The sequence below is a fragment of the Centropristis striata genome, chromosome 16, assembly GCF_030273125.1.
Source record: "Centropristis striata isolate RG_2023a ecotype Rhode Island chromosome 16, C.striata_1.0, whole genome shotgun sequence".
NCBI lineage: Eukaryota > Metazoa > Chordata > Actinopteri > Perciformes > Serranidae > Centropristis > Centropristis striata.
Genome location: NC_081532.1, coordinates 7,190,221 through 7,217,758, shown reverse-complemented (window position 1 = coordinate 7,217,758; position 27,538 = coordinate 7,190,221). Strand labels below are relative to the sequence as shown.

At 38.0% G+C, this 27,538-nt stretch overlaps 2 protein-coding genes across 2 annotated transcripts in view; both read left to right on the top strand.

Moving 5' to 3' along the window:
- trip11 (thyroid hormone receptor interactor 11) overlaps window positions 1-9,257 on the top strand; it is a 29,480-nt gene extending 20,223 nt beyond the window's left edge. Inside the window, exons 17-21 of the mRNA XM_059353093.1 lie at window positions 1,386-1,467; window positions 2,028-2,142; window positions 5,595-5,717; window positions 7,447-7,588; window positions 7,731-9,257. Coding sequence (XP_059209076.1) covers window positions 1,386-1,467; window positions 2,028-2,142; window positions 5,595-5,717; window positions 7,447-7,588; window positions 7,731-7,945 — 677 coding nt within the window. The 3' untranslated portion in view covers window positions 7,946-9,257. The remainder of the gene's footprint in view (window positions 1-1,385; window positions 1,468-2,027; window positions 2,143-5,594; window positions 5,718-7,446; window positions 7,589-7,730) is intronic.
- Window positions 9,258-9,466: 209 nt separating this feature from the next.
- Window positions 9,467-25,091, top strand: fbln5 (fibulin 5). Its single transcript, XM_059353092.1, has 11 exons — window positions 9,467-9,895; window positions 10,042-10,096; window positions 10,354-10,402; window positions 10,576-10,857; window positions 18,375-18,497; window positions 19,936-20,052; window positions 20,541-20,657; window positions 20,999-21,121; window positions 21,681-21,807; window positions 21,897-22,092; window positions 24,068-25,091. Exons 1-11 carry the CDS (start codon window positions 9,852-9,854, stop codon window positions 24,227-24,229), a joined length of 1,395 nt encoding a protein of 464 aa, XP_059209075.1. The 5' UTR covers window positions 9,467-9,851; the 3' UTR covers window positions 24,230-25,091.
- The last annotated feature ends 2,447 nt before the right edge of the window (window positions 25,092-27,538 follow it).

Sequence of the window (27,538 nt, the reverse complement as noted above, 5' to 3'; positions counted from 1 at the left end):
GAACAGCACCAGTATGTGCCTCTTAACACATATTCAAGCAACAGCACAAATAATCTGAAATTTTGGTAAATCTGATAATTTGGCAATGATCTTTTTGTAACTGTTATTTTGGTTTTCAAGTGGAAGGCACTTGTTCTGGCTCTGATTGAGGGCGAGAGGCTGTTGCAAATAGTTGGTTGGATAAAAGGAAACAGCTCTGTGTGAGATCCACAGAAAGAGGAGAAATCACAGGGAACAGTGTTACCACCAGCTGCTCAGAGAGCATCGCCTGATTGATGGTAATTCAAGGCTTATTTTAGGATGAGTCAAGGACAGTTTGACAATCTGGCATTACCTCATCCTCTCAGACAATCGAAAACATTTTTAAATTTTATTCAGGGCATTCATGGCACGCAAAACGATTGCAAAAAGGCACCCCAGGCTGCTAAAAAGCACTCTGTCTGATCAGGCTTTTGCTGTTCTGAAGTAATTCAAAATGGTTCAAGTAAAAGCCAAATTAAAAAGATAAGTCTTAAGTTTGCTCTTAAAATTATGAACAGTCTCTGATGCCCTCAGGTCTTCAGGGAGGCTCTTCCACAAACGTGGACCTCAGTGACAAAACGACGCCTCACTGTGCATTTTTGTTCAAACTTTTGGTATTACTAAAAGGCTCCCAGAAGACCTGAGGGTCCTCGAGGGTTCATAGGATAAAAGTAAATCAGATAAATAGGCTTGACTAAGACCATTAAGAAATGTTTAAACCAGTAAAGGATGGATGGATGGATGGATGGATAGATAGATAGATTTGTCTTTGGCTTCTCCAATATATAAAATACAAACATGACACACATAAAAACATACAATCTCTGAATAAACATCAATAAATACACTAGCAATACACTATACACCAGTAAAAACGTACACCAACAAACAATCTGAAGAATCTTCAAAAGAATCTTAAAATCGATTCTAAAACCAGCAAAACTGATAATTTTGCAGTGGTCTATTAATTCTTTCCAGAGCTGTATTCTGGTGGCTTTTTGTCTGATAGGCAGGTTTACAGTAAACTGTGAGAAAAAGAGGTGGTTATACCCTCCACTAACACCGCTGCTTGTGTTTTATAAAAAGACCGAGGACGTTTACGACTACGTGGCTACGGAATATAGCTGCAACTTGAAAAGGGTTAAAGATCTTCTTCATCATATGTATTATATAACCATCCAGATGGTTAGAAGAGTTTCTGATGCTTCTGAAATACCTTCAGGACAGCGGGAAATGTTTTTTTAACAGATTTCTGGGTTATTCAAGGTTGTCTGTATTTGGGTTTTTTAACACTGGGGCACACAGGTGCAGCAGGGACATGAACATTATTTCAAAAGATTAAAAAATATCTCTGTGTGTTACAGTGGATGTGAGACAGGAGATGTTGGAGGAGGCGCAGAAGAAACTGATGAACCTCCTGAACAGCACCGAGGGGAAGATAGACAAGTAAGCTCAGTCCTTTCTGGGTTAAATCTAACATTCTTTCATTCATCTAAATGAGATTATGATTAAGATCACATATGGTTTTTATTATTACACTCTCCCACAGTTTATAGGAGACTGTAGACAGTCATACTGCAGCAAAAATGTTTAATAAAGTCTCAATTTTTTAAAGCATTATGACACTGAGATGATCATATTGTTTTATTTATATATTAAGTGAAGGATTACATGTTTTTGTAGCTACATAAACCACATAGAAAGCCATTGGATTACTGCAAAAAATGCATTGGTATAAAACTGAAAATAGGGCTGTTTTAGGTCATGAAAAGAAAAAACGATACGGTTATTTACAGGACAGATACAAATATGGGGAAAATATGCATTCTCACATTCTGTACAGTGCTTGAATTTCTATTAAAACATCTAGCATACCTCCTGGATAAACAAATGTAAAGAAATACTGAAATAATACATTTCATTTATAATTCACGCTGCTGTATAAAAATGGGACTGAGGTTTTGAATGACATCATCCCCTTATTATTCGCGTTGTTCTGTTTCCAGAGTCCTGATGCGTAACCTGTTCTTGGGTTACTTCCACACACCTAAAACCAAGCGTGCCGATGTGCTGAGGCTCATGGGAAGCGTTCTGGGACTGAGCAGAGAAGATGTCGATAAGGTGAGAGATTCCCTGACTCATATCCAAAATATTCAGTGAAGCAATTACAGGTTGACAGAATCATGTTTTCAGGCTGCAGCAGGTATGTTATTACAGTATAATGGCATTACAAGCCAGTGAACAATGTTTGTGGCGTTCTGCCTCATTAGGAATAATGGCATGACTCATAACCACACTAATAACTTAAGTATATATGAGATTAGTTCAATTATATACACTCTTACTTATTTACCAAATTAATGTCAGGTACAAAGATTTGTTTTATTATCTTTTGTTGTGCACTGAAGGAGTACTGTATATGCTATAGCTAAGCTAAAGCTATTGTTTGACTTCATTCAAAAGGGGGAGATGCTGTCTGAATGAAAATGGGCGAACTGGGTTCACACAACTCTCCTCTTTACATGCATGGCTACTTTATGCTGATAACTTACAATTTAAGGCAAAAAAACTTTTTTCTCATGCATTAGATTTGCCATTTCCGCCCACTGTATTTGAATATTTGTGCATACTGAGTCCCGAAACAGGCTTTTAATTACATAAACTGAGTATCACTAGAAAGCTGAGACTCTTGTGGATTCAATGAGCCCAGTTTCCTTCATGTGGGATGATGTTAGTCATCAGTAGTAGCCAGTTCATTGCAGTGAGGGCATTTCTTGGGTGTCGACCTCACCGTTTAAAATGAGCTACTGTGACCTCTAGGATAATCAACGCCTCATGAAACTGTATAACCATAAACTAGAGATCTAGAGCATTCAGAGGATGTGCAGCTTTCCTATGTATATTGACAATAAAAAGGGTTTCTCAGCAGTTAAGAGAACAGACGTGTTTGTCATCCAATTGCTGAAATAATAGAAATCTTCAAAATGACCAAAGTTTTTGAACCCAAATCGCAGCATGGACTCTTCTATGCTGTTCAAAATGTCTTGGTGTATTGATGTTATATTCAGAAAAGTTTTTTACCATTTTTATCCAGGACATAAATCTTAACAGTGGATAAAGCAAATTTCAAACTTATTATTTTATTTAGTTCGAATATTAGATTAAAAAAATGTTTAGAGAAGGAAACTGGGATATCTCCTTTTAATCATTTCAGAAACCTGAAAATGCTGTCATTAGCCATAAAAAAAAATCTTGTTTTTAGGAACAAAATGTTCTGTAAATCAGGATATGATCGATATATTGACAAAAAAATAATAATAATTTTTTTAAATGGCCTTTAAAGATTTCATACATTCTTTTTTGTAATCAACTTTTTATTTATTTATTCAGTTTGCAACATTACAATAATTACATTCATTTTAACAATTACATTCAACATTAATATCACAAACTTATACACAACACATACATTAAAGATTTCATACATTGTTAATGGAAATTTTAATTTGAAGACAAATAATATTGTGCAGGCTGGGGGGAACTTTCTAACGATGCTCGGGGTTCTACGTGTTGCATAAAATGCTCCCTTTTAGTGAATTTAGCAGAAATCTATAAGCGCACATGGATCAAATCGAGTAAAATATTCACCTAAACGTTTGTTTTGGATGAAGTCGTGTGAGAAAAATAGCCCAAAACCTCAAAATCAACCAGTGAATGAAAAACGAAAAATGTTTTTGCCTGTAGCACCTCACCTAAATACCATAAAGAGACAGTGCAACATTATACATTTGTAGTCATTTGCGTTGAAGAAAAACTGACTTCTCAGGTCAAATTGATATGTTGTTTTCAAACCTGAGATTGAAATTTTATCTTCAGAAATAAATCTTTCATTATTTACAAGAAAAATAATTGTTCAAGCAGTTTTCCTCTCTGTTTTGGACCACGGTGATGTTATTTATGGGCGGGCAGCCAGTTTTCACTCACAAACCTTTAGATGCAGTAAATCATTCAGCCTTTAGATTTATCACTGGAGGTAGTTAAGGGACACACCATTGTCTACTGTATCACAAAAACTGGCTTACCTGCACTTTTTATTTACAGTGTTCCTCATACAGTCCCCAGAAAGAGAGAAATAAAATATTTTACTTACTTACTTTATGTGCGCTCATTTCATTCCAGCTCAGTATGAAAGTCATTTCAGTCGTGCTGCTTTCAGGGGTTCGTGCAGGTCTTGAAAATTTGGAAAGTGCGCCATGTTTTCAAGGTTTAGAATATGTTGAATTCGAATGTACTTCTTGGAAAAAAACATTTTTTTTTTAAATTATCTGTTTTAGATCTGCACAATAAGTCATGTAAACCAGAAATCCTTTAATATTTGAATATTTATTTGAGACAAGCTGATCCAGCCTTTACCTTAAAAAGCAATATCTTTTGACAGTGACAAAAAGAACAGTCTAACAAAAAACCAGAACAGCATGAAAAATCTGCATGATAAATATCAGGTGTTCTGGCAGCCTAAAACTTGCTGACAGAGATTAATTAACAATTAACAAGAGCTTGAAAAAGCATGCCTCAAATAGTTTTTGGGCCGAATTCTAGTGCTGTAATACAGTCAGAGTGACCTGGAACACTGACAATATGTCAACACAACTTTTTCGGCCAACAAAATGTTTAATTAGTTAAACACGACCTTGAGAGACAAACAATCCCCGAAACTCACTGTTCAACTGTGACTTCTAAATCCAGCAGCTCTGAAAATCCTCTCAGTGCTCAGGCCTGAAAAAGAAAGCATTTCCTTATGCAGATCTTCTGGCAGGAGGTCTACGGGCCTCCATCCAGTATATTACCCAACACTGCTAAAGGAAAACAGATACAGGGTGAGGGGCAAATGCGATTACAACTCCTCAGAAGACCCATTTTTATTGTGTTGGAGGTCGTTCCACTTATTTTTTTTTCATGTCTCCCTCATCTCCTGTTAATGCTATTTAAACTTTCCACTCAACTCGTGTTCACGGCAGCCAAGTGTCCCACAAAACCAGACGACTTTTCAGAATCAGACTCAGTGGAGCAGCTCCCCTCACTACTGCCTTTTTTTAGCCCCAGAGCCGTGATCCATACACTCTATATATGGTGTCCGTCCAGCTGAAGCCTGCCGGGCAAGCGACGCTGATGATTAGGGAGTGTGACTGACAGTGAATTATAAAGCCATACGTTCCTTCAAGGAGTGTGGGCTGTCGGCGAAGAATCTGGGTGCCTGTATATAGGCTTTACTGGTGAGCGGGTCCACAAAATAATTTTCCAGAAAGTGGTGGCAGGCAGAAAGGAAAGTAAGGGGCAATTAAAACTGAAATAATCCAACTGCTTCCTTAAAGAAATACTCAAAAGTAGCCTGAATGAACTGTATGAGACTCTAACTCTTACTGTACCTGCACTCTTGATCCTTTTTGCCTGGTTAAACCACTTACTTCATGTACTTGATCATAAAGTATGAGGTGTGTGTGATGACTTGGAGACACTAGTCCTTCTAAGAATCCAGTGGTATTTGTCTGTTCTTCCTTTTCTCCCCTCTGCAGATGTTGGAGGAGGACGCGCGAGGAGGTGTTACTGGATGGATGTCAAACTGGCTGGGAGGCAGAGGAGCGCAAAGTGTCCCGAACACTCCCCAGAGGCCCACCAGTGGCCAAGGGCTCAACTCGGTAAGATACACCATTTATATTTTCAGAGTTTGTAGTCTTGAAACTTTGAAAAAAGGCTTAATTTTAAGTTTTTAAGGTGAGGAATATGCTTGAATTTGACTGTACTCCTTGAAAAATGCTTAATTTTGACGAATCTCAACACAATCACACATATATTTTAATATTTGAAATGTAACAGTCCCTTTTTTGTTTGTTGTCTCCTGGCATCTCACACCAGAAGAGCTAAACTAGCTAATACCTAGATAAATCCTCTGGTAATCCCTTAGTCTGGTAATTAGCAAGCATTAAATGATTATAATGAAATCAAAGTTAATATTAGCAGCTGGTATAATAAACTGTCAAGTGTCAATATACATTCATTGCTGTGGGTATAAATACATTCTGTAAACTTTATTTTTTTGCAATTGTTTTGTTTTTACTGGTTGAATTTTACTCTTAAACAGAACAAAACCTGTATTTTATACTGTATATCAGCGGACCACAGAGGAGTGCACATGTGAAAGTGAAAGCTTGTTTATTGTTTTGTATTGTATAATGGATCCCACACTTCCCAGGACTGTCTTTCAGCAAGTTATCACAAAGCAGCAATCAGAAAAACTTCCCTGCAATTACAGAGAAACGAATTCACAGGGGCTTTGTGGTTTCCCAGAAGAAAGTCTGGAAATGAGGAGACGAGAGCAAAACAAAATAATTGCAATAAAATCCAAGACACATTAAAGAAATTAAACATTCACAATGTCTCTAATAAATTGATGCTGTCTTGCCCATGTGAGAACCTCACACAGTGCTCCATGATGGCCAACATGGTGACAACAGTACACCAGTAAAACCATTACTAAAGTGGTTGAAAACCAGAAACATGACAACTGATGATTGGATTCACATTATTTAGGATATTGTTCTGGTGCAAATAATTACTTTTTCTAATAGACTGCAACAGGACAAGTTTTTCAAAAGATGGGAAAGTTGTATTGTGTACATCACACCTGTGTGACCATCAATGTTAATGTGACTATACAGTATGTTTTTCTTTCTTTTTTTTTAGTGATAAGATTTGGCGCCACACCATTCTGGTTCTATTGATTGAAGTTGAAGTTTAGCTTTCTGTGTTATATTTTATTTTCGGTTTTTATACCTGCTATATATCTTTTTAACTCCCTTTTATCGCCTTCTGCTGCAACTCTGTTTTACAAAATGCTTAGATAGATGTGGCCATTAAGCCCACTGAGAATTATAACATTGTTTGTATTGACCTCAGTATAACTCAATAAAAAGAGAATTAAAAACTAAATAAAATAAAAGTTATATTGTGTCAAAGAAACAGGTAAAAATGTGCACATCTATTTCATAGAAGGGTGCGTAGGAGAGGGATGATAAAAATACAGAGAAGACTTCTGTTAAAGATATATTAAGAACGCTTCAAAAAGCCTTAAAAAATAGGAAACATATCACTGTTTATGTGTTACAATGTGCCATTCAAAATCAAATAAAAGTCAAAGAAATGCACTAGAGATATCATCTAGCCACTGTAGTATTTATACCCACTTGTGCAAAGATACACATTTATGGCAGCAGTTCAAAAACCTTCTTAAACTGTCAGCCTGTGCTCTGCTGAGGTGTCCTGAAGCTACCTCTAACTCCTTGTTCAGGGTGTAAAGCAGAATTTCCATGCTGAAATATCTTAGTAATTCAGCAGCATGACACACTGCCCTGTCCTTTGTTGTTTCAGTCCTTCTCAGAGATGTTTGTAAAGTTCCTGGAGATCGAGTCGACCCCTTCGCTGCCCGCTGCAAAGCTTCCGGTCCATGAGATCAAGGCTCTGAGCGCCCCGCCTTCAAGAAGAACCAGTGCTGCTTCCAGCACCGCTTCAGGTAAACAGCCCCTGTGGGAATAACCGCCGCCAGGATGTTTCTTTCTCTCATGTGCTTAATCAGTCATGTCACAGTGGGGGCGTTGTTCCATCTCTTACATCCCCGAATACGTCAAACCTTATTAAATTTACTCTCCTCACAGGAGCTGCAGGACTCGGCAAGCGGCCCGGCGACTCCAATCCCTTCCTGGCGCCCCGCTCTGCCGCGGTGCCCCTGCTGGCTGGTTCCGGCTCTGGCGGCTCAGGAGGTCACCTGCTCATGAAGCCCATCTCTGACGCCCTGCCCTCCTTCACGCCCGTTCCGGTCTCAGCGGAGGCCAGTGGCGGAGCTGTGCTCAAAGACTTGTTGAAGCAGTGATCTGTCGAGCGTCGGATAGACTTCTTAATTCATCCAACATGAGTTTTACACTAAACAGACTGACATGTTTGAGCAGTTCTGCTTCTTATTGCTGCTCATATTTTTTAAAAATATCCTGAAAAATAAAGGATCATAGAATTCATGAAGGCTTGACATTCCCTTTTTTGGAGGGGACTGAAATTAAATTTTGTTTTTTAAGATTCAGTTTTACTTGCAATTACTGTTCTATGCAACAGAGTCTCCCTTTACACATGAGTGTCAACATTAGTTATGTGTCGACCCACAAGCTAAAAATGATCAATGAAGCGACTCCACATGCAAAAAGGAAGCAGCATGAGAACATTTTCAACTGGTGGGTCATTCATAGATGAGATAACACCGTTGGTTTTCATAGAAACTGTCCTTTTGAGTTAAGATCGCATCATGCATTTAGATTTTTCTTCATCGCACCAGTTCTGAACACAAGTGACCTTGTAAACTCGCTGTGTGCAGTTCAATCCACGTGGGTTGAGTCTAATCATCACCTCTGTTTGCAAGAGGAGCCATCTCTTCAGTTTTCATCCTTTTGATTTGCATTGGACATTTTTATTTTCTTGTCTTTTATTTTTCTTTTCAACAATGCAGTGAATTGTTTCTGATCCAGGACTTGCCTAAAAACTCTGGCAGCAGTTGTCTGCGTAGAGATTTATGTGGTTCAGTACATCTGTTTAAACCATAAAGACATTTTTTGTGCTAAATCTTGTCTTTTCCAGACGGCCAGACTGTGATATGCAACAAGCGTTGTAATTATGGCTATAACTGCGGACTGTGGTTGATCAGAGGCTTGAGACTGCTCATATGTTAAAGTACAGCACTATTATATAGTTATATATATGTAAATGGGTGGTGGTTTTTCCTATTTATAGGCACTGAGGAAGTTTTGGAAGTTAAGTGCCTGCATTTTTGCTAAGTAGATAGTTGTATAATCAGGATTGTAAATGGTTAATATAAATATATATATTTACAAAATGTAAAAAAACTGCACATTTAAGAGGTTTTACCTGACCAGAGCTGGCCAGCGTGTGACTGAGCTGCTCTACATTTTTGTATAGACATCAATCAGAGGGAATGTTACAGGGTTTCTCCAGGTGAATTGGTAAAATGTATAAACTGTAAAACCTGGCTGTAAAACAATTTTTGTAGATGTAAAATCAGAAAGTCAAAGGTGTTAAAAAAAGAGGTGGATTACTTTAAAGTGGAAGGATCTTTAGTTGAAGTTAGTACCCGTGATTTAATTGGGATTTCTAATCAAATAAAGGTACTGCTGACCCTTTACTTCTGTGTATTTTGTCTTTTTCCCCTCTGCGCATTCAACCAAACCAGATGTGGCTACTACAGCGCGGATCGCCAGCGTTTGCTGCGCCAGATGCGCATTCAGCTGTGCGAGTTGTATGAAGGGAGGGGGCTGTTTATATCTTTGGAAAACAGACACCCACTGTGTATACTTTATGCCTTTTTGCCCCTCTAACAGCACAGGAGTCGCAGCTTGTCGGAGTGAGTGCGCCGCTGTGGGGCCGCTGTCTCTCTGTGCGCTCTGACCGGAGGGGGCTGGCTCTCCCTGATTGAATCCAGCTGTTGTGAAAGCGCTCGGAGGGGGCCAGTCAATTTGCATTGCTAAATAATCTGCAGAGCCGACAGAGTAGGGGCAGAAACGGAACAGTCCATTTTGGAAAAATCATTCCTTGCAACACTTGGTCAATGTACCGAAGCTCCAGCTCGACCAGACAGCGGTTAATGAAAACCTGGTGTCGGCTTTCGCGTAAAGGCGCATAGTTGGGGGGTGGCGAGAGCCCTGGTGGGTAGTGGCGAGGGGATTTGGGGAGAATTTACGGGTCGTCTAAATCTTTCCTTTGAGAAACCATATACCATGCGTTTTGAAATACGTGGCTTCAGGTTTTGCTCTTCCGCAAGGTCAGTAATCCTGTTTGTTTTTCTTTGCGCAGCGGACTTACTTTTTCTGCTTTAGTTTTGTTTTTGAATGAAAATTTAACAGGATGTTTGCTGTTTTTTTCTCTCTCAGAGAAACGTTTTAATAACTTGGAATTCCCTCTTTGCAGGATGTTGGCAGCTCTGGTATTTATTCTGCTGTGTATCCAGCCTGGACACGGACAGGTAACACAACACCTTGCTTCAGTGTTTTCAGGAATTTCATTCATTTAGATCAAGGTCATGGTCGGAAACTGTTGTGCCGTGTCGTTTTGATGTAATCAGTGGCTTTAATGACACAAGAAAACTTTGATCAAACTGTCAGAAAGTCCGTATGTATGGATGGAAAGGCATGTCAGAATGTAACAGATTAATTCTGCATTTATTTGCATGAGAGGTATCATGTTTTTTCATGAAATCACATCTGGATCATCTCTCCTCAGACCTGCACTGAAGGTTTTGCGTATGACCGCAGGGCAAGACAGTGTATAGGTGAGTGACATGTCATTTGATGTCTTATTTTGAAAAGTTACAGTGTGAGCATGAGATTACGACCCGTATGTAGAAGTAGAATAAGTTCCCAACGTGAGAAGTACATGGATCCCGAGCCCCCAGATGTTCTGGATGCAGGAACGGCCTTATCAGTGCACCGCTCTGTCTTCCAGATGTGGATGAGTGCCGTACCCTGCCAGATGCTTGCCGGGGAGACATGCGCTGTGTGAACCAGAACGGAGGCTACCTGTGCATCCCCAGGAGCTTGTACAACCAGCCGTATAGACCGGAGACCCCGGCCCTGCCAGAGCCGGTCTATCCGGACACATCGGTTGGATTTCCAGACACCTTCCCCCCAGATCCCCCGAGATCTGTGGAGCCCAGTTACCCCAGAGTGAGGACCACTGCGCAGTGCATCCTGGGATACAGTCCTGCAGAGGATGGCACCTGTCATGGTGAGTCACTGCAGCAAAAGTATCATTACAACAATGTAAAAAAAATACTCCATTAAAAGTAAGGCATGCATTTAAAATCCTGCTTAAATAAAAGTGCTAAAGTATTATCAGCAAAATTGAGTTGTAGAAGCAAAAATGAAAGTAGTTGTTCTGCAGGAAAAAGGCCCCATGTGACTGATACAGTACAGTATATGTCATTATATGGGTTTTTTTTAATACTGATGGATAAATGTGTCATCAGTACTTTTAACTACTTTATACAGTTTAGTCCACTGTTTCCAATTTAGGGTCTCCAGGGTGTCACAAACAAGTCTAAGCGGCCCTGATATGGTTGGTGGGCAGGAAATAAGAAAATGCAAAGTTCTGGTTGACACATTTGTTGCCGTTTTTTTTTACTTGTCTATGAAATTTCTTTTATTTGTTGTGTGTAAAATATGTAATACTGTATCACATCATGTTATTGGAATATAACCAACTGAGAAGTTTAGATGGGAAATTTGGCCTAATATCTAAAAAGTGTCAAAGGGCCCAAAAGTAGACAAAGCCAAAAGGGTGGGATCTCTATGACTTATTTTTTTGATGGAGTGTTGTGTTTCATAAGCGTTTTACAAGCTTATCAAGTGGCTTTTACTTCAAAATCATATGATGGACCTGTAAAGTAACCACCTCTCAAATGTAGAGGAGTAAAAAGTATACTATTTCCATCTGTCATGTAGGGGAGTAGATGCATATAGTAGCATAAAATGGAAATACTCAGGTACCCCAGATTTCTGTCATTTTTGGGAAAACACAACGCTATGTCTGCTTGATGTTTCACCTTAATATAATTGTGTTTTTTGTGTGCTATATTCACCATTTTCCTGCAGCCTAGACACGGTGTCTCATGACTCCCAAACACAGCAAAAGGTCATAAGTGGTGATTGAGAAGGATTATTTTATTTTATTGATTAAAAAAATATCTTAGTAGTCTTAAAAATTAAGAGTTAATGTGCTTTGTTACTTTCCATCACGGTTTGAATAACTTTCAGGTCCTCATAAGAGTGCATTGGTGTGGTTTACCTGTTACAGGACAGTTTATTTTGCTTGCAGACAGATTCACAAACAAGCATTACATCATGAAGTGCTGCAAAGCTCACTTTTCTTGTCTTCAAGACAGATTATAAACATTTGGAGGAAATACCACTTCACCCAAGTCTTTTCGCCTTATTTATCCAAATTCTTCAGCTTTTCCAATAGTGCTGCTCATTGTCTTCAATTGTTTGTTTATACCACTCACACAAAAACCTTGTGTAGTTATTCACAGTGGGTCAGCGTGTTTGTGCTCCCATTCATCACAGACAGCGAATGCAGCCAACAAGCCTGAAATCAGTTTGTTGTTTCTTCAGCCACAGTGGTTGCAGAGCCAAGTGGGATTGTGACCCCTTAAAGTGAAACTATGTCTACTTACGGCCCCTTTGGCAAGGGGTTCTTTTTCCTTTTCACATTGATTAATTTTACTTTTTAGAGGCTTGAAGGGACTAGAGTATAAATGTGTTTATTATCTCATAAGGTCACAGCTTTATCCTAAATTTGGAACCACTTTTTCAACATTGTTTTAAAAGTCATGGCATCCTCATTTGAGTGCGGTGTAGTGGGTCTGAAATGGTGAGATGTAGTCAGTGTTCACATCATGTTTTAAGGATCATTGCTGCACGATTTCCTGCAAGAGATGCAAGTCCGCCTTCTTCTGCAGCTGTTTGCAGTTTCGATCTGAATCTCTGCAGTTGCCTCTGCTCTAAAGATGGGAATGTTTTCAGAAAGACATGTTTCCCGGCATCTGCCTCCTCCTGCTGTTTATCAGATGTTGTAGTGAAACTGGATGGACGTGGTGACACGAGAGAAACTCGATAGCGGCCAGAGATTCAGTGTAAGTCATTAGAGATTATGGTTGAACTCCAGGGGAATGCATGAATCTGTCAGATCACAGGGACAGATGTTGTTTCGATGCTCCGTGCAGCGTCATGTCTGCCGTCACCCGGCCGCAGCAGAGGGGCCTTCAACTCCTCAGTGAGGAAATTTCTTGCCTTCTGATTGAATATGTGTAATTTCACAACCCCAGCTGTCAGATAAACACGAAATGTCTAATGTCCCCCTCCTCCCAGCTGTCCTAAATACATTTTAACATAATTCCCCCAGTGTGTCCAGCTTGGACAAGCTGTTGAAAAAGGCCTCCTTAAAGTCCATTTGTGGTGTTTTGGATAAATCAACCGTGACCCTGTAATGAGTGGAAAATGTACACATATAGAAGAGTTTTCTCTGAAGAGGACTTTGGAGTTTAGCTCATGCACAAATACGGACTGTTTTTCTTTGTAGGAGAGAGAGCCCGTCGGAGAATCGACTCACAACCTTGTTTGGGTAAACTACACCGTCACAGTGCCAAACATGAGGTCATGTGTTGCCAAATCTGTGCCTGGAGAACAGGCATGCCTCTGTGGGGGCCATTCGTAACGGGTCCTCACACCCCTAAAGGCTAATGTGTGTGTGTGTGTGTGTGTGTGTGTGTGTGTGTGTGTGTGTGTGTAGTGATGTAATGGGTTGCTGATTGATGCCGCTATGGGGCAGAAATTACACAGACTGTGACTTCCTGTCTGACCCTGCAAACAAACATGGCTTTGTCTTTGAGTTAATGGCACTACACTCCATCAGTGGCATTAATGGCACCAGTCTGAGAGAACAATAGAGCAAATTAGCTGCCGGATATGTGTTTTTCTTTTTTTTCCCAAGGTGTCTTTTCCAAGCAACATTATGGTGCGTTATCCCTCTCTTAGCTGATTTCTGGAGCCCATCCTTGCAGCAGATCACATAATTAACAAGAAGACATTATTATTAAGTAGTATCTAGTCTTAGAGATACGGCTTAAAATTAAGTTGACGCCAAAATGTTGAACATATCTTTCCAAAAACCATGTGCTTTAAATCAGCTGCTATAACAGCCTATTCATCTGAGAAGAAGAATATTTCAGCCTGGCTGCAGGGATTTTCTTCCAAGTATTACTGAAGTCAAACACTTAGTGATATGGCCTGGCTAGCAGTCAGCATTAACAGTTATCTCAAAGGAGTTGGATGTGGTTATGCAGACCAGTGAAGTTCTTCCACAACACTAATTTTTTTGTGCACAGGGATATCAACATGTTGCAACAGGAAGGGCCTTCCCCAAACTGTTAACTCAAAGTTGGAAGTAGAATAATAGTCAAAGGAGGCAGTGTATAATCAAGCATTTGGTAAATAATCTTATTTGCTTTCTTGCCAAGCATTCAATGAGAAAATTGATACCACTCTTGGGAAATATGAAGCCACAAGCCAGTTAGCTTAGCATAGATACTGGAAACAAAGGGAAACAGCTAGCCATAACATGTTGTATCTCATATCTTAACAAAAACAAAAGTTTAAAAGCCAAGAAATAGTCTGGCACAACTTGCGACCATGGCTGGTTTTTGTATGGATTAAACCAACAAGATAAATTGGTGCTTTTTGTTATCTTTAGATAAAACCAGGCTAGCTGTATGCCCTGGTTTCAGTCTTCATGCTAAGCTAACATAATAGTCTCCAGGCTCCAGCTCAATTTTGAATGGACAGACACAAGAGTGGTATCAGTTTTATAAATAAAGAAATTGTGTTTCATTAACTTTTCCTTCAAGTGGAACAAAGAGGCATTGCATCTCAAAACTTCTGCAGTTAAACTACCTGCATGACCAGACACTAATCACGACAGATGAGAGAATGTGTTTTGTAATTTGGGTGAACTGATCCTTTAATCAGGAGCTCGATTGCTCAAGCACATTTTTACACACAGTCAAATGACTGCTGCAAGTGAAATGATGCCTCAGATAATGTGTTTTTCTCTTCACGTGGGCCTGTGTTCTTCATTTCCGTTCGTAACTCCAGTTTGGGGGATTTTCGTGTTTTTGCTTGCGTTAAGGGATTACATGCTTTAGAAAAATGTCCAACCTTGTGGGCTTTTTAAAACCGAAAATGCATCATAGTTGGTCTGAAAACAAGGCAGTTGGTGTCTGTTTTTTCTCATCACACAGTGCTGAATGGCTTATGATCAAATTCAGTGTCACTGGGGATCGTTTTGAATCAATTTGTTTGGAAATTTAATGTCAAATCTTTCAACTGTTAAAGTTTTCCTTCATGTGAATGACAATCAAACAAATCCCATCAGCCATATCTTCCCTGAGGCTCATCAGGGTCGTCAGCGGTGACCCCAAAGCTGGTGGGCAGCTTATGAAACGGTCTATATAAGGAGCTGAAACGCTCCTGCAGCTCGTGTGTGCACTTTTGAGATCTGCAGTAGGGCTACACATGGGATGCAGATGAAGACCATTCAGAGAGGTTTTCACTGGTAACTGCAAGCAGGTGTTGGGGGCTGTGTAGCTGTTGGCCGGCAGCCCGAGCGCTCCGGGCCTCCTCCACCCCCGTGAAGGACCAGTGGTCCAAGTTGGCACAAAGGGCAGCGGTCTCACTGACAGACGTTATCGCTGTTCATGGCTGCCTGTCCAAACAAAAAGCTGGGCTCCCACCCACTTCCCCCACCGGTTTTCTAGAGATCGGTGACTTCATGGTCTGAGAACCACGAACAGAGTTTGGAATTTTCTGATTTGTCATATCCTCATAAGGAAATATGGCTATTATGATGTAGAGTGTGAGCGGCTCCAGGAATTCAGATTGTAATCTGAGATATCTTTAATCTTGTGCAAAAACAACTGTAAATTGATGCTGTACTGAAATTAACTGTTGTGTTAAGAGTTTTTTTAACGATGGGTGGTGAAATCCTGAGTGTTGGAGAAACAGACTTTTGAATAGAAGATTGTCGGAGCAATCTCCCAAGCCAGCGGTCAGGAGGATGTGCTTTCGAGCAAGGAATGTATCCCTGAAAAGCTGCATTAGCTTTTAGACTAGAACATCAGTGTGAATCAGAAAACGGACATCCCATATCCGAACACAACTTCCCACTCCACTGAATTTAATAAAGTGGTTGGCTGAGAAATAAAGCAAAAATCAAGAAAAGACACAGTTCAGTTATGAGAGAAAGTACAAAAGCATAACTCTCACATGGAAATTTATATAATCAATGTGTTTCCTCCTCATCCTTTTACTTCGTCATGCATGTCTGACTTAAATAATTATCATATTTATTATACATTTTATTCATAGAGCACTTTTCAGAATACTCAAAGACACTTTTTAAAACACAGTCATACAAAAATGCAGTTGGAGCAACAGAACAAAAATATAACACAAAACAACTTAACCCATTAAAGCCGAGAAAGCGGATACGTTGTTTTGTAGTATTTGTATAAGCTCTCAAATACTTTTTGAATATCATTTCTATCTGCTACAGAGGCTGAAAAATCTATTGTTTAGTAGAAGCGTTGACACTTTTGTTGAATTTCCAGAAACACTTCAGGTTTTAGGGGGTTATTTTAAAATGGCCCAGAGGTTTTACAGGCGTTTTTTACAGCCGTTTTAGGCCTCAATGGGTTAAAGCAGTCGCACATTAAAAGCAATTCTGAAGAGGAGAGTTTTTGCACATTTTTTGAAAGTGGGGAGGTCAGTACAGTCACGGATGTGTTTTGGAGTTTGAGAGGGTTATTTTACAAAAACCACATAGTCCTGTTTTCATTTGTTTTGCTAATTCATGTTTTGTTTTTGTGCAGTCCAGTGAGTTTATCTAATAAGTCAGGCTTACTTCAGTTAGTTATTCTCAGTTGATTTAGGTCTATAAAGCAAATTCAGCATCGTTCCCAGCATAGATTGTTATAGTAACTGAGCTTGGACTGTGTTGAATTGGTTTTATGGAAACAAATCAACTGAAGAGGAGTCGGGATATCCAAAATAAACCCAATTTATGAAACAAGACCACTGGAATATCAATCAAACTTGGGTTGTTTTGATAGATATTTTTACTTTTTTTTTATTGTGCCTTTAAGGAAAACATTTATGGAACGAAGAATGGCTTTTGACCTATTTTGCAAATTAATATTTTTCTCATCTGTTGTACACAGTATATGACATTCTTTCATATACAGCAACTTGCCAGAAGTCATGTATGCAATTAAATATAATCACAGCGAAAGTTAGAAGAGTATTACAAAACTAGTATTTAAGTATCGTAAGAAATGTTTTAGAGCTAATGTGCTCAAGGTGTATTTGATAAGTTTTAACAATGTTATTTTACTATAATAACTACAGAATATCACCAGGCAGTATAAATGCATATAGTTATATTTATTATCTCTTTAGGTTGTTATTGGACACTAAATTTATGTTGTTTTATGATTCTTCTCTGTGATTTGACTGCTGTAATGGTGTATTTTCCCTTCAGGATTAATAAAGTCTACTGTCCATATATCTAGCTGTCCAGGTCATGATATTCTCTACTTCACAAAAAAGGGGAGAAAAAAGATGTCCGACTCCGATAAAGCCCTGAGTTCTCTCTCCTTTCTGTCTGTATCAGGGCGTTTTTAAACAATTCTGTAAACCACAATTGTAACATCCCACACCTCCAATGTATGGGGCACGTTTCCGTGAACACGCACGCTGCTAGGTCTACTTTTAACCCTTTGGAGTCTGGGGCTATTCTGTTGGATTTTGACTCCTTTTCATTCCGATTTAAAAAGTGTTCAACCTGCCATGTTGGTATCATTGTTTTCACCACAACCTCACCTATATGACCTGATTATTATTTTTCATTTTGACTTACTGGATCAACATTTTGAACACAAAAACACACAAAAAATACAAAAAAACCCACACAAAAAACACAATAAAATGACAAAAAACACACATGAAAAACACACAAAAGAATTGCAAAAAACACACATGAAAAACACAAAAAACATACATAAAAAATGACAAAAAACACAAAAAACACAAAAACAAAAAATACACAAAAATACACAAAATTGACAAAAAACACATAAAAACACAAACGCACAAAAAATAACATGAAAACATAAAAAATTACAAAAAAAGCATAAAAACACAAAAAACATTAAACACAAAAGATTGCATTAAAATTGCATTGAAATGCTGAATGCACACTGCAAAATTCGAAAAGAATTGCAAAATCTTCAGTAAAATCATGTTATCATCATCATGTGGTTTTAACCTTTGCTGAAAAAGAGTTGACGTGCTAAATGGGACATGGAAACTTCTGGAAAAGTCAGAACTTTAGAGGGAAGCTGACAGCAGCAGGGCTCTCCGGCGCTTTCGTGGACTCCAGAGGTTAACCTTAAAAGGATACAACTTATACTGTTTATATTCTGCCCCCAAAAGACCTCTAATATCTGAAAATCCCAGATCCTATAGTACGTTATTTCTGGTTTAAACTGGCTGTTACATGATCAGGAGGTCATACTGGGGCTTTTTACTAAAGCAGAGAACTTATGATTAAAAGTAACAGAAAATATACCACAATATATTAATATTTATATCAATAACACCTCCTCTCTCTGCTCCTTCTTTCTATTCCAGACATTGATGAATGTGAGACGAACTCTCATCACTGTAACCCCACCCAGGTCTGCATCAATACAGCAGGTGGCTACACCTGCTCCTGCACTGAAGGATACTGGCTCATCGGTGGACAGTGCCAGGGTGAGTGAGCTCCTGCAGACCATCGTCAAATTCAAAGATAATTTCCTTCACATTGCACGTACTACCCTGCAGCTACATTAGATATGCAAGCTCTGTTGATATTTCCTTTTAAAAAATCAATTCAAGACTTACTTATTAAGGCATGTAGGTTGTTTTTTTAATCCTTATCTACTTTTCTACATCTTTTTTCTTTCAATTGTATCTTTATTGTTTAATTTTGATCTTGTATATTTTTCTTTCTTTCCTTTCTATTGTGTTTTGTTTTTGATTACACACTGTCAAGTCAAGTCAAAGTTTATTTATAGAGCACATTTTAAAACAACCTCAGTTGACCAAAGTGCTGTACAGTTATTAAAATAGAATAAAAATCATACACAAATATAGTAATAATTAAAAACAATGAAAACAATCAAATAGTACTAAAGCAATAAAACTATAAAATAGTAATAAAAACTCAATTTAAAAACAGAGTTAGAGTTAAAAAGGAAATAAAAGAATAAAAGGTAAAAACAAACAAACTATGAAGCACTTTGAGCTGCATTTTATGTATAAAAAGTGCTGTATGAAAAAAGTTATTATTGTGCTGAATGTTTTCAAAAGCATACCTCTAATTAAACATTATTAACAATTCTTTCTTACTGTCAAATGCAGTTATTAACAGAAACCGTTGAAAGCCCCTTTAATTGTGGTGCGTTTAAGGGACCTCTGACATGTGAAAGTTGAACCTTTGTTGCTAATTGGCGTTGTAATCAAGCTACGTTTTTCCAGACAAATCTTTAAGTCAAACAGTCATCACATATTGTGAACAATCAGATGAATTTAATGATTATCAGCATTTTAGATGGTTGACTGTCTCAAGTCTGTGACATTTTCCTTAAAATCTCCAGCAAGAAATAGTTATTATTACCAAGTCAATTTTTCATTGAGATGGTTTATTTCTATAAAGCTGGTTTCTACTTTCTGCAAATTGATTTTTAATACTGTAATGAATGTAATGGCAGCCTTGAATATACAAGGCAGTAAAGCAGATTGCATTTGTAGTTAATGGTCTGAATCATGTAAATTCAACAAGTGATCCATCACACTTTGGTATAAGTTCTTAAACAGATCAGACAATGACCAAGTAGAGAGATTAGTACAAGTATGTCCTAAAATTACAAAGAAAATACTTGTAATTCCTGTTGGATAATGTGGGATTATGTCTTTTTTACAAAATGCCATTTTGACCTCCATAAGCTTTAGAACAGCGCCCTCTTCATGTTGTGTGCAGTAAAGCAGCTCGGCACAGTTTTTGCTATATCAAATCAATAAATCATAAGGGATTATACGTAAAGGTTATAAAGCTAGGCTTTTATTCTTCTAAAACATTTTCATAAACAGACCTACATTATATTTATTTATATGTTCATAACCAGTTTGTCTCTTTCTTTTTGACCAGATATTGATGAATGTCGATATGGTTACTGCCAACAGCTGTGTGCCAACGTCCCCGGCTCCTATTCCTGCTCCTGTAACCCCGGCTTCATCCTCAACCCAGACAGCAGGACCTGTCAAGGTATACGGACAGACAGACAGACAGACAGACAGACACACACAGAGAGACAGACAGAAAGGCACAGACAATAGACAGACAGAGACGAAGGGACAGACATAGACAGACAGAAACACAGAGCAGACAGACAGACAGAGAGACACAGATATTGAGAGACAGGCAGAGAGACAGAGAGAGACAGACAGAGAGACACAGATATTGAGAGAGAGACAGAGAGAGACAGACAGAGAGACACAGAGAGACAGACACAGTTATAGAGCGTCACAGACACAGACACAGAGAGACACAGATATAGAGAGACACAGAGACACAGACATTGAGAGATATAGAGAGACAGACACAGACAGAGAGAGACGGACAGAGAGACAGACAGAGAGACAGACACAGAGATAGACATAGAGAGACACAGACACAGAGAGACAGACAGAGAGACACAGACAGACAGATCTCTGTGGTGCCCACTGATGGTATCAAACTGTTTGTCCCTCCAGATGTGGATGAGTGTGAAGACGAGCCGTGCAGTCACGGCTGCTTCAACACTTACGGCTCCTTTATGTGTAACTGTGATGAAGGATTCGAGTTGGCAGCTGATGGGACTTCTTGCATTGGTGAGCCGGTTGGATTTTTTGTATTTTAATGGCATCTAATGAGCGATCTAAAAAGATTCAAACTTTATCCACTTAATATGTAACCCTTTAAGCAAAGGTACATTTATCAAGTGGATAGACTTCAGATTTATATGTTTTTTTCTGTTGGTTTTTTCTCAATTCATTTTATTAATACATGTTGACAATTAAAACATATGACCAAAAATCAACCAATATTTCCGTTACAAAAACCTTCATTTCTCTGCTCTTTGGATTTTCCAGTTTGAATCCAAGAGCCTGTTGCTGAGTGGCCCTGACAAACTCCTTCTGATTATATTCATCTTTTATTTTATTCCCTGTAGACTTGGATGAATGCAGCTTCTCTGAGTTTCTGTGTCAGCACAGATGTGTGAACACCCCCGGCTCTTTCTCCTGCGTCTGTCCGCCTGGATATTATGTATTTGAGGACGGCAGGAGCTGTGAAGGTAAAGAAGACGATGAGACAACTAATTAATTGTGCATTTTTAATGTCAGTGTAGGTTTAGATTCAGTGTCACAGGGGGTGAATATTTGGGCAATTATGAATGGAAATATTAATCAAAACTGTGCTGTGAATTGTCTTGTTGTGTATTATAATATTTTATTTATGGAAAGTTTTGAATGTAATTCATCCCGCTTTGTTTGATCAGTTTTGCAGGAATATTTATCATCTGTCAGCTGAAATGTGTCTTATTTGAGGTTTTTATTAAGTTAAAATGGCAGATCTGCACCTCTAATACTACACTAAACATATTTACAATTTATAAATATTAACCCTGCATTTAGACTATCTGCACATATGTATAGCATGTTTACTGATCAGTTTTTACACCAGCTAGGGATTAAAACGTGTGTCTCCTTATTTAATATTATTATATGCTCTTTGTTTGTTATAATCATTGTCATTAACGGTGCATTTTGTGCTCTCTAAATGTTGTTTGTCTGATGATGATGATGATGATGATGATTTAACTGACTTTGATTATTGTGTGTTTGATTTTGAAGATTTCAATGAATGTGACACTGGTAACAACACCTGTACAACAGCACAAGTATGTTTCAATTTCCAGGGAGGCTACACATGCCTGGACCCTCTACAGTGTCACTCTCCTTACATCGAAGTTAGTGACAAGTGAGTATTCTATCACATTAATGTTTATTATCAAGTGAAATTTATTTCTGTGTTTTATGATAACTCCCCCTGTGTGTCCTCCTCTGCAGTCAGTGCATGTGTTCAGCTGAGAACCCTGCCTGCAGGGACAAACCCTTCACTATTCTCTACCGACACATGGACTTGTCGTCGGGGCGCAGTGTGCCTGCAGACATCTTCCAGATGCAGGCCACCACGCGCTACCCCGGCGCCTTCTACATCTTCCAGATAAAGTCGGGCAACGAAGGACGAGAGTTTTACATGAGGGTGAGTGCTTCAGAGATCCACAAACTTAAGGCATGAAGTGTCATACATTAATACAGTAATGCATCCCTAATACATTAAAGGGATGCAATGAGACATTCTCAGATGTTTTAATTAGGATGCATTTCTTTTTGCTCTTTTTAACTCTTGTGTTTCCTGTTACCTCTATGGAGTCTTGGGCTATTTTGTCCATTTTTGAATCCTTTTCATGTCTTTTCGTGTCTTTGTAAGTCATTTTTTGTCTTTTTTTGGTCATTTGTATTTTTGTGTCTTATTGTGTCTTTTTTGGTCATTTTGTGTCTGTTGTTGTCTTTTTTTAGTTATTTTGTGTCTTTTTTTTGTCATTTTGTGTCTTTTTTTTGGTCACTTTGTATTTTTTCAGTCCTTTAGTCCAACAAAAAATGTGATTTTGAATCTTTCTTTTAACTTTCAAAACACTATCATGCTCAATAGATAATTTTAAAAGTTGCAAATGTGAACAAAGTTTGCAAATATAACATATAAGAGGGTTACATCCAATTCTATCATTTTATACTAAATATATTTGAGCTTGTCTCCAGTTTTACTTGGTATATCATCATCAAACTGAAACTGGCCTCATGGAGTTTACAGCCAGAACTTTAGAGGTAAATTTACAGTAGGGCTCCACGCTGAAAGCATGAAAATGTATAAAAAAATAAATAAATAAAAAACCCTCATAAAATTACAAATTGCTATTTATTTAACTCTTTCCCTGAGTTAAATATTTAAACCAACTTCAGTCAAGATTCAAGATCATCACTTACAAATATGATTTTTTTTTAAATGCCAGTTCATTTACAAAATGTCAATGCTGTTACAAAAAAAGTTGACAAAAAGTTACACAAAAATGTAATAATTTTCTATTCACTAAATGCTAAATTGATTTTTTCATACATATGTTAGCAATTAACAATAACACTGATCTTGATGCATTTTTATGCTGTGTAAAATTTAATAAAAGAAAACTTAAATCTCTGTATTTAGATTACATACTTTATTCTTAGACTTATAGGAGCTGAGGTTAAACTTCCAAAATTTGAAAAAACAACAACCAAACTTACACTCTTGCCAAAATGAATGCCATAAGCATCAACACAGCAAAAATAGAATAATAATATGAAGAAAACCCTAAAAAACTAAAATTGGTCCTAAGGATTTACAAGGGCAGGTCCTCGGACACACAAAAGCAAATTTAATGATTTTTTCTATAACTGACAGCAGCAAGCAACCACAGTTCATTTACAATAAAGGGAGCAAGAACAGGGAAATAAGCTTTAGCTCCCTCTGGATTACCACTAGACAGACAAAAGAACAGAAAACAGTGCCACCTGCAGAAACTCTATCACCAGACAATTGAATATAATTGCTGAACAGAGCAGGAAATGAAACCAAATATCTTGCCTAAGTAATAAAAAAAAGAAAAGAAAATAAGTATCAGATTATCTGATATGACTCAGCTCGAGTCTCCTTTGTTTACATACCAACAGGATTTTTTTTATGTGCGAATACATTTATTTATAATTTTACCAGAGTATAATATTTCATATTTGTGGTGGTATAATACCTTTAAAAAAGGGAGGAGGCTGTAAAACATGAAGCACCTGCCCTTGTCCAGCAGATGGAGCAATAAGTGTGTGTAATGTCTTGACGTTTTATTTTTTAATAAATATAGACTTTTTTAGGAGTGTTTTAGTGTTTAAAGATTATCTGTGGCACAGTTAAGTAGCATAATATCTTTCTAAAGTTTCCTTCTGCTGTCTTTGTTTTAACAGGCCTTGCTTTGACCTTTTGCACTATGGAAAACCCATTAACTTTCCTTGACTTTGTGCTTGTGTTTGCTAATTGTAAATGATACAACAAAGACTTGGACGTCCTCCATCATGAGCAGCTGTCACATTCAAAGCGTTTCCTGTAATTCATTCCTCACATTCCTTTTCCTGTCTTCTTTATCTTTCAGCAAACCAGTAATGTGAGCGCCACGCTCGTCCTGTCACGGCCAATAAAAGGGCCCCGGGAGGTGGTGCTGGACCTGGAGATGGTCACGGTCAACAACGTCATCAACTTCAGAGGCAGCTCCATCATCCGTCTGACGGTATTTGTCTCAGAGCACCCGTTCTGAGAGTCCCAAATGAACTTCAGCGGCCCCTAAAAGAATCAAGCTGCACTCAACTGCAGCTGATGTAATGGTTCGTTTGAGACAGCTCATCACTTTTTGTTTTGTTTTTTTAAATCATTATGTCATCCTCAGTAAAGACACGTCCGATAAAGACTCAGCCAAGATCAGCTGATGGGAAAGCATCCATGTGCTTCAATCTCCACCCTGGTTCAATGGACACTGAGCTTTTATGGCTGCGATATGGATTTCGACACAGAGGGATATTTATGGTGTACAATTTCTGACATCCTCTATTTAGAAAATGACCTGAAAATGATGGAAAATTACCCTCACTGAGTACCGGTCAGTGTATACACAATACAGTTGTTTTTTTCATGAGTTTCCCCCAGTTGTCTGTGAATTTTCATCCCTTCAGATAAGCTGTGAAAGTGACTTTTATATGCCTGAATTCAAGAGCTGTCATTGCATCATTGTTGTGTTTTTTTATGACATGGGAGGAGAGCCGGTTATCCGAGCAGGAGTGTAATCGTGCATTTGCAGTGGGAATATTTGAAATGATGTAACAACCAGTCATTAACTCTGAATTATTGATCACAGTTTCTTTTAGACCAATAAATGTCTTCACCACACAGCTGTCCCTGGCATGAGCCGGTCCTGAAACCCTGACAGTACACTTTATTTTGGGATTATAATGTAATATTTTCAGGAGGAATATAACAAATTGTGATTGTTAAAAATTTACAATGCTGGATTATGGATTAAAAAAACAAAAACAATGTATAGACCATAGACAGTGTCACTGTGACGTCACACACTGGTTTGTGGACTCCGTTTTGAAGCCTCAATAATCAACTAACACTATGCTAGCTAGCTAACTAGCTTTGTTAGCAAGGGACAATTGTTCTTCTAAATAATTAGCCTTCTCCTTTTAGTCCAACCGAAAGCTGAACAAAACATTTCTAATCGGCCAAAATGTTTCAATGAACTGAAAACCCACTTTAAAAGGGTCAAAGTTTGAAGACAAACTGACAGACACAGTGCTATGTGATAGCGTCCTGTCAATCATAAGTTAGCCATGCCCTAAAGCACAACCTTCTTCATCATTTATTTTACTCTGACTTGGACCATAATTTACAAAATGAATATCATGCTGTATTGAAGTAGACATGAAACTAACCACTGAGACCATAAACTCATTATGAGAATGTTTACTCAGGTGATAAATCAAGTCAGAAGTATGGTCTTTTTTCCATTGACTAGCATACAAATGGACTTCTTTTTGCAATCGGTGGTGTCGCCTCCTGCTGGTCGTTACATAGAATGCAGGTTGAAGGCACTTCAGCACTCGCTTCTCTGTTCAGGTCTGGAGGTTGCCACGTGCTGCCATCTGCCTGTATTTTCTATTTTCTCTTCTTTTTGCTGTGTTTCCACAAATATATTGAGGCAAAGCACCAAAGGGACAAAGCTTGTTTGGGAATCATATAAAACACGATAAATAGAACAACATTTGCATTATATCAGCATATTTTTTGGACAATAGCCTTTTGGCAGTGGTGGAGCACTATATAAATTAGGTTATATTAATAACCTGTACGATACTATATACTACTATATACTATATACTACTATATAAATCATTTTAGGATTAGAACATTTTTTTCCTCTCACATAGCTGCCCTGGATTCATGGAATACACCAAATTTTGAGGGATTGGAGGACAATCTTCTCAAATTCTGGGGTTATATCAGCACATTTTTGAACACTACCAATTTTAGCAATGTTTGGACCAATTTTTGGATTATATCAAATAAATTGTTTTGGTGGTGTTTACCACATTTGGTGGATTTTGGCAAACTAAAATATTTTAGGACCATAACAAATGATAATCTTTGGGTGCAATATATCAAATTTGGGGGATTTTGCTGCATATTTTTTGAACACTAAGTAAGGGGTAGTTATGGGCACTGTACCATGGGGATTATATGGAATTAAAAAATTATAATTTTAATATGCAAAACGAAATTAAGGATTATTAACTCATTTTGGAGCACCATAGTAATTCTTGGCAATGTGACAGCACTATGACAGCATTTGATGGATTGTGGCACAATGACAACAATAAGTTTAATCAGTAGATGAAGACATACTGCAGCTGTGTGATGTAGACACTGTTGAGATATCAACTGAGGAAGAGGGAAATAAAATGACAGCAAGCACACAGAGTGATGATAAGTGGGTGTAAACAAAAAATCAAAACAAAACGGTGCTCTCACGGCTGTTCGGGGAAGGAAGCGCAAACAAATGGTGGCAGTCAGTCCGGGAATCAGAGTCTATAAGAGAGAGAGAGAGAGAGAGAGAGAGAGAGGGAGGAGGAGGAGGAGGAGGGAGAGAGAGAGAGAGACCTGTAACTGGAGTGCACCGTCAACCTGAGCTCACTGGCATTTCTCTCCAGTCGGACCGTGAGAGTGAGCTGTAACTTCATCCTTTCTGAATGAAAACATCGCAGAGGTAAGTTTCCCTTTTCTGCAGATTTTGTTATTTAAAGAATTCGATGATTCATTGATACTTTATGTGTGTAACAAGGCCACAGCGACGCAAATTCCTTCATACGTCCGCAGCACAAAGCAGTGTTTGATGACTCCAGCTGCTAGTGAGGAAATACCTTTGAGTGTTTTTCTGTCAATCTTCCAAGTGTGAATTCAAATGTGCTACTTTTAAAAAAAATATATAGCCTACCTAATTGAGCTATTTAAAGACAAAGTTTTATTTTTCCCAGCCATTACAAAAATAAATGGTTTAGGAACAGTTTTTTGAATTTGGGGCTCATAGCCAGTTATATATTTTAATGATTGTAAAAGACTATAACAATTATTATTTACAAACTTTCCGCTCAAATGTGAATTCTAATCTGCTACTTTTATATAAATAAAAAAAATAAAAAAAAATAAAATAAAATAATAAAAAAATATATATATATATATAATTGAGCTGTTTAAAGACAAAGTTTTATTTTTCCCAGCCAAACAATTATTATTATTTACAAACTTTCGGCTCACTACACCAGATTTGGGAATATCCAATCACCAACTGTGGGCTTAATGGGAACAATAAAATTGTTTTAAGATTATAACAATGTATCCTTGTAGTGTTGGGGCTCTAAAACAAATTATGGGACAGAATTAACCATGTTACGGCTCAATACCAATTTTGGGATTCATGATTGGGAGATTATTTTAATTTTAATGTACGCTCTTGATTTCTTTGTAAAAAATGACAGATTTGGGGAACATACCAGCATATCTTTAGGGCACC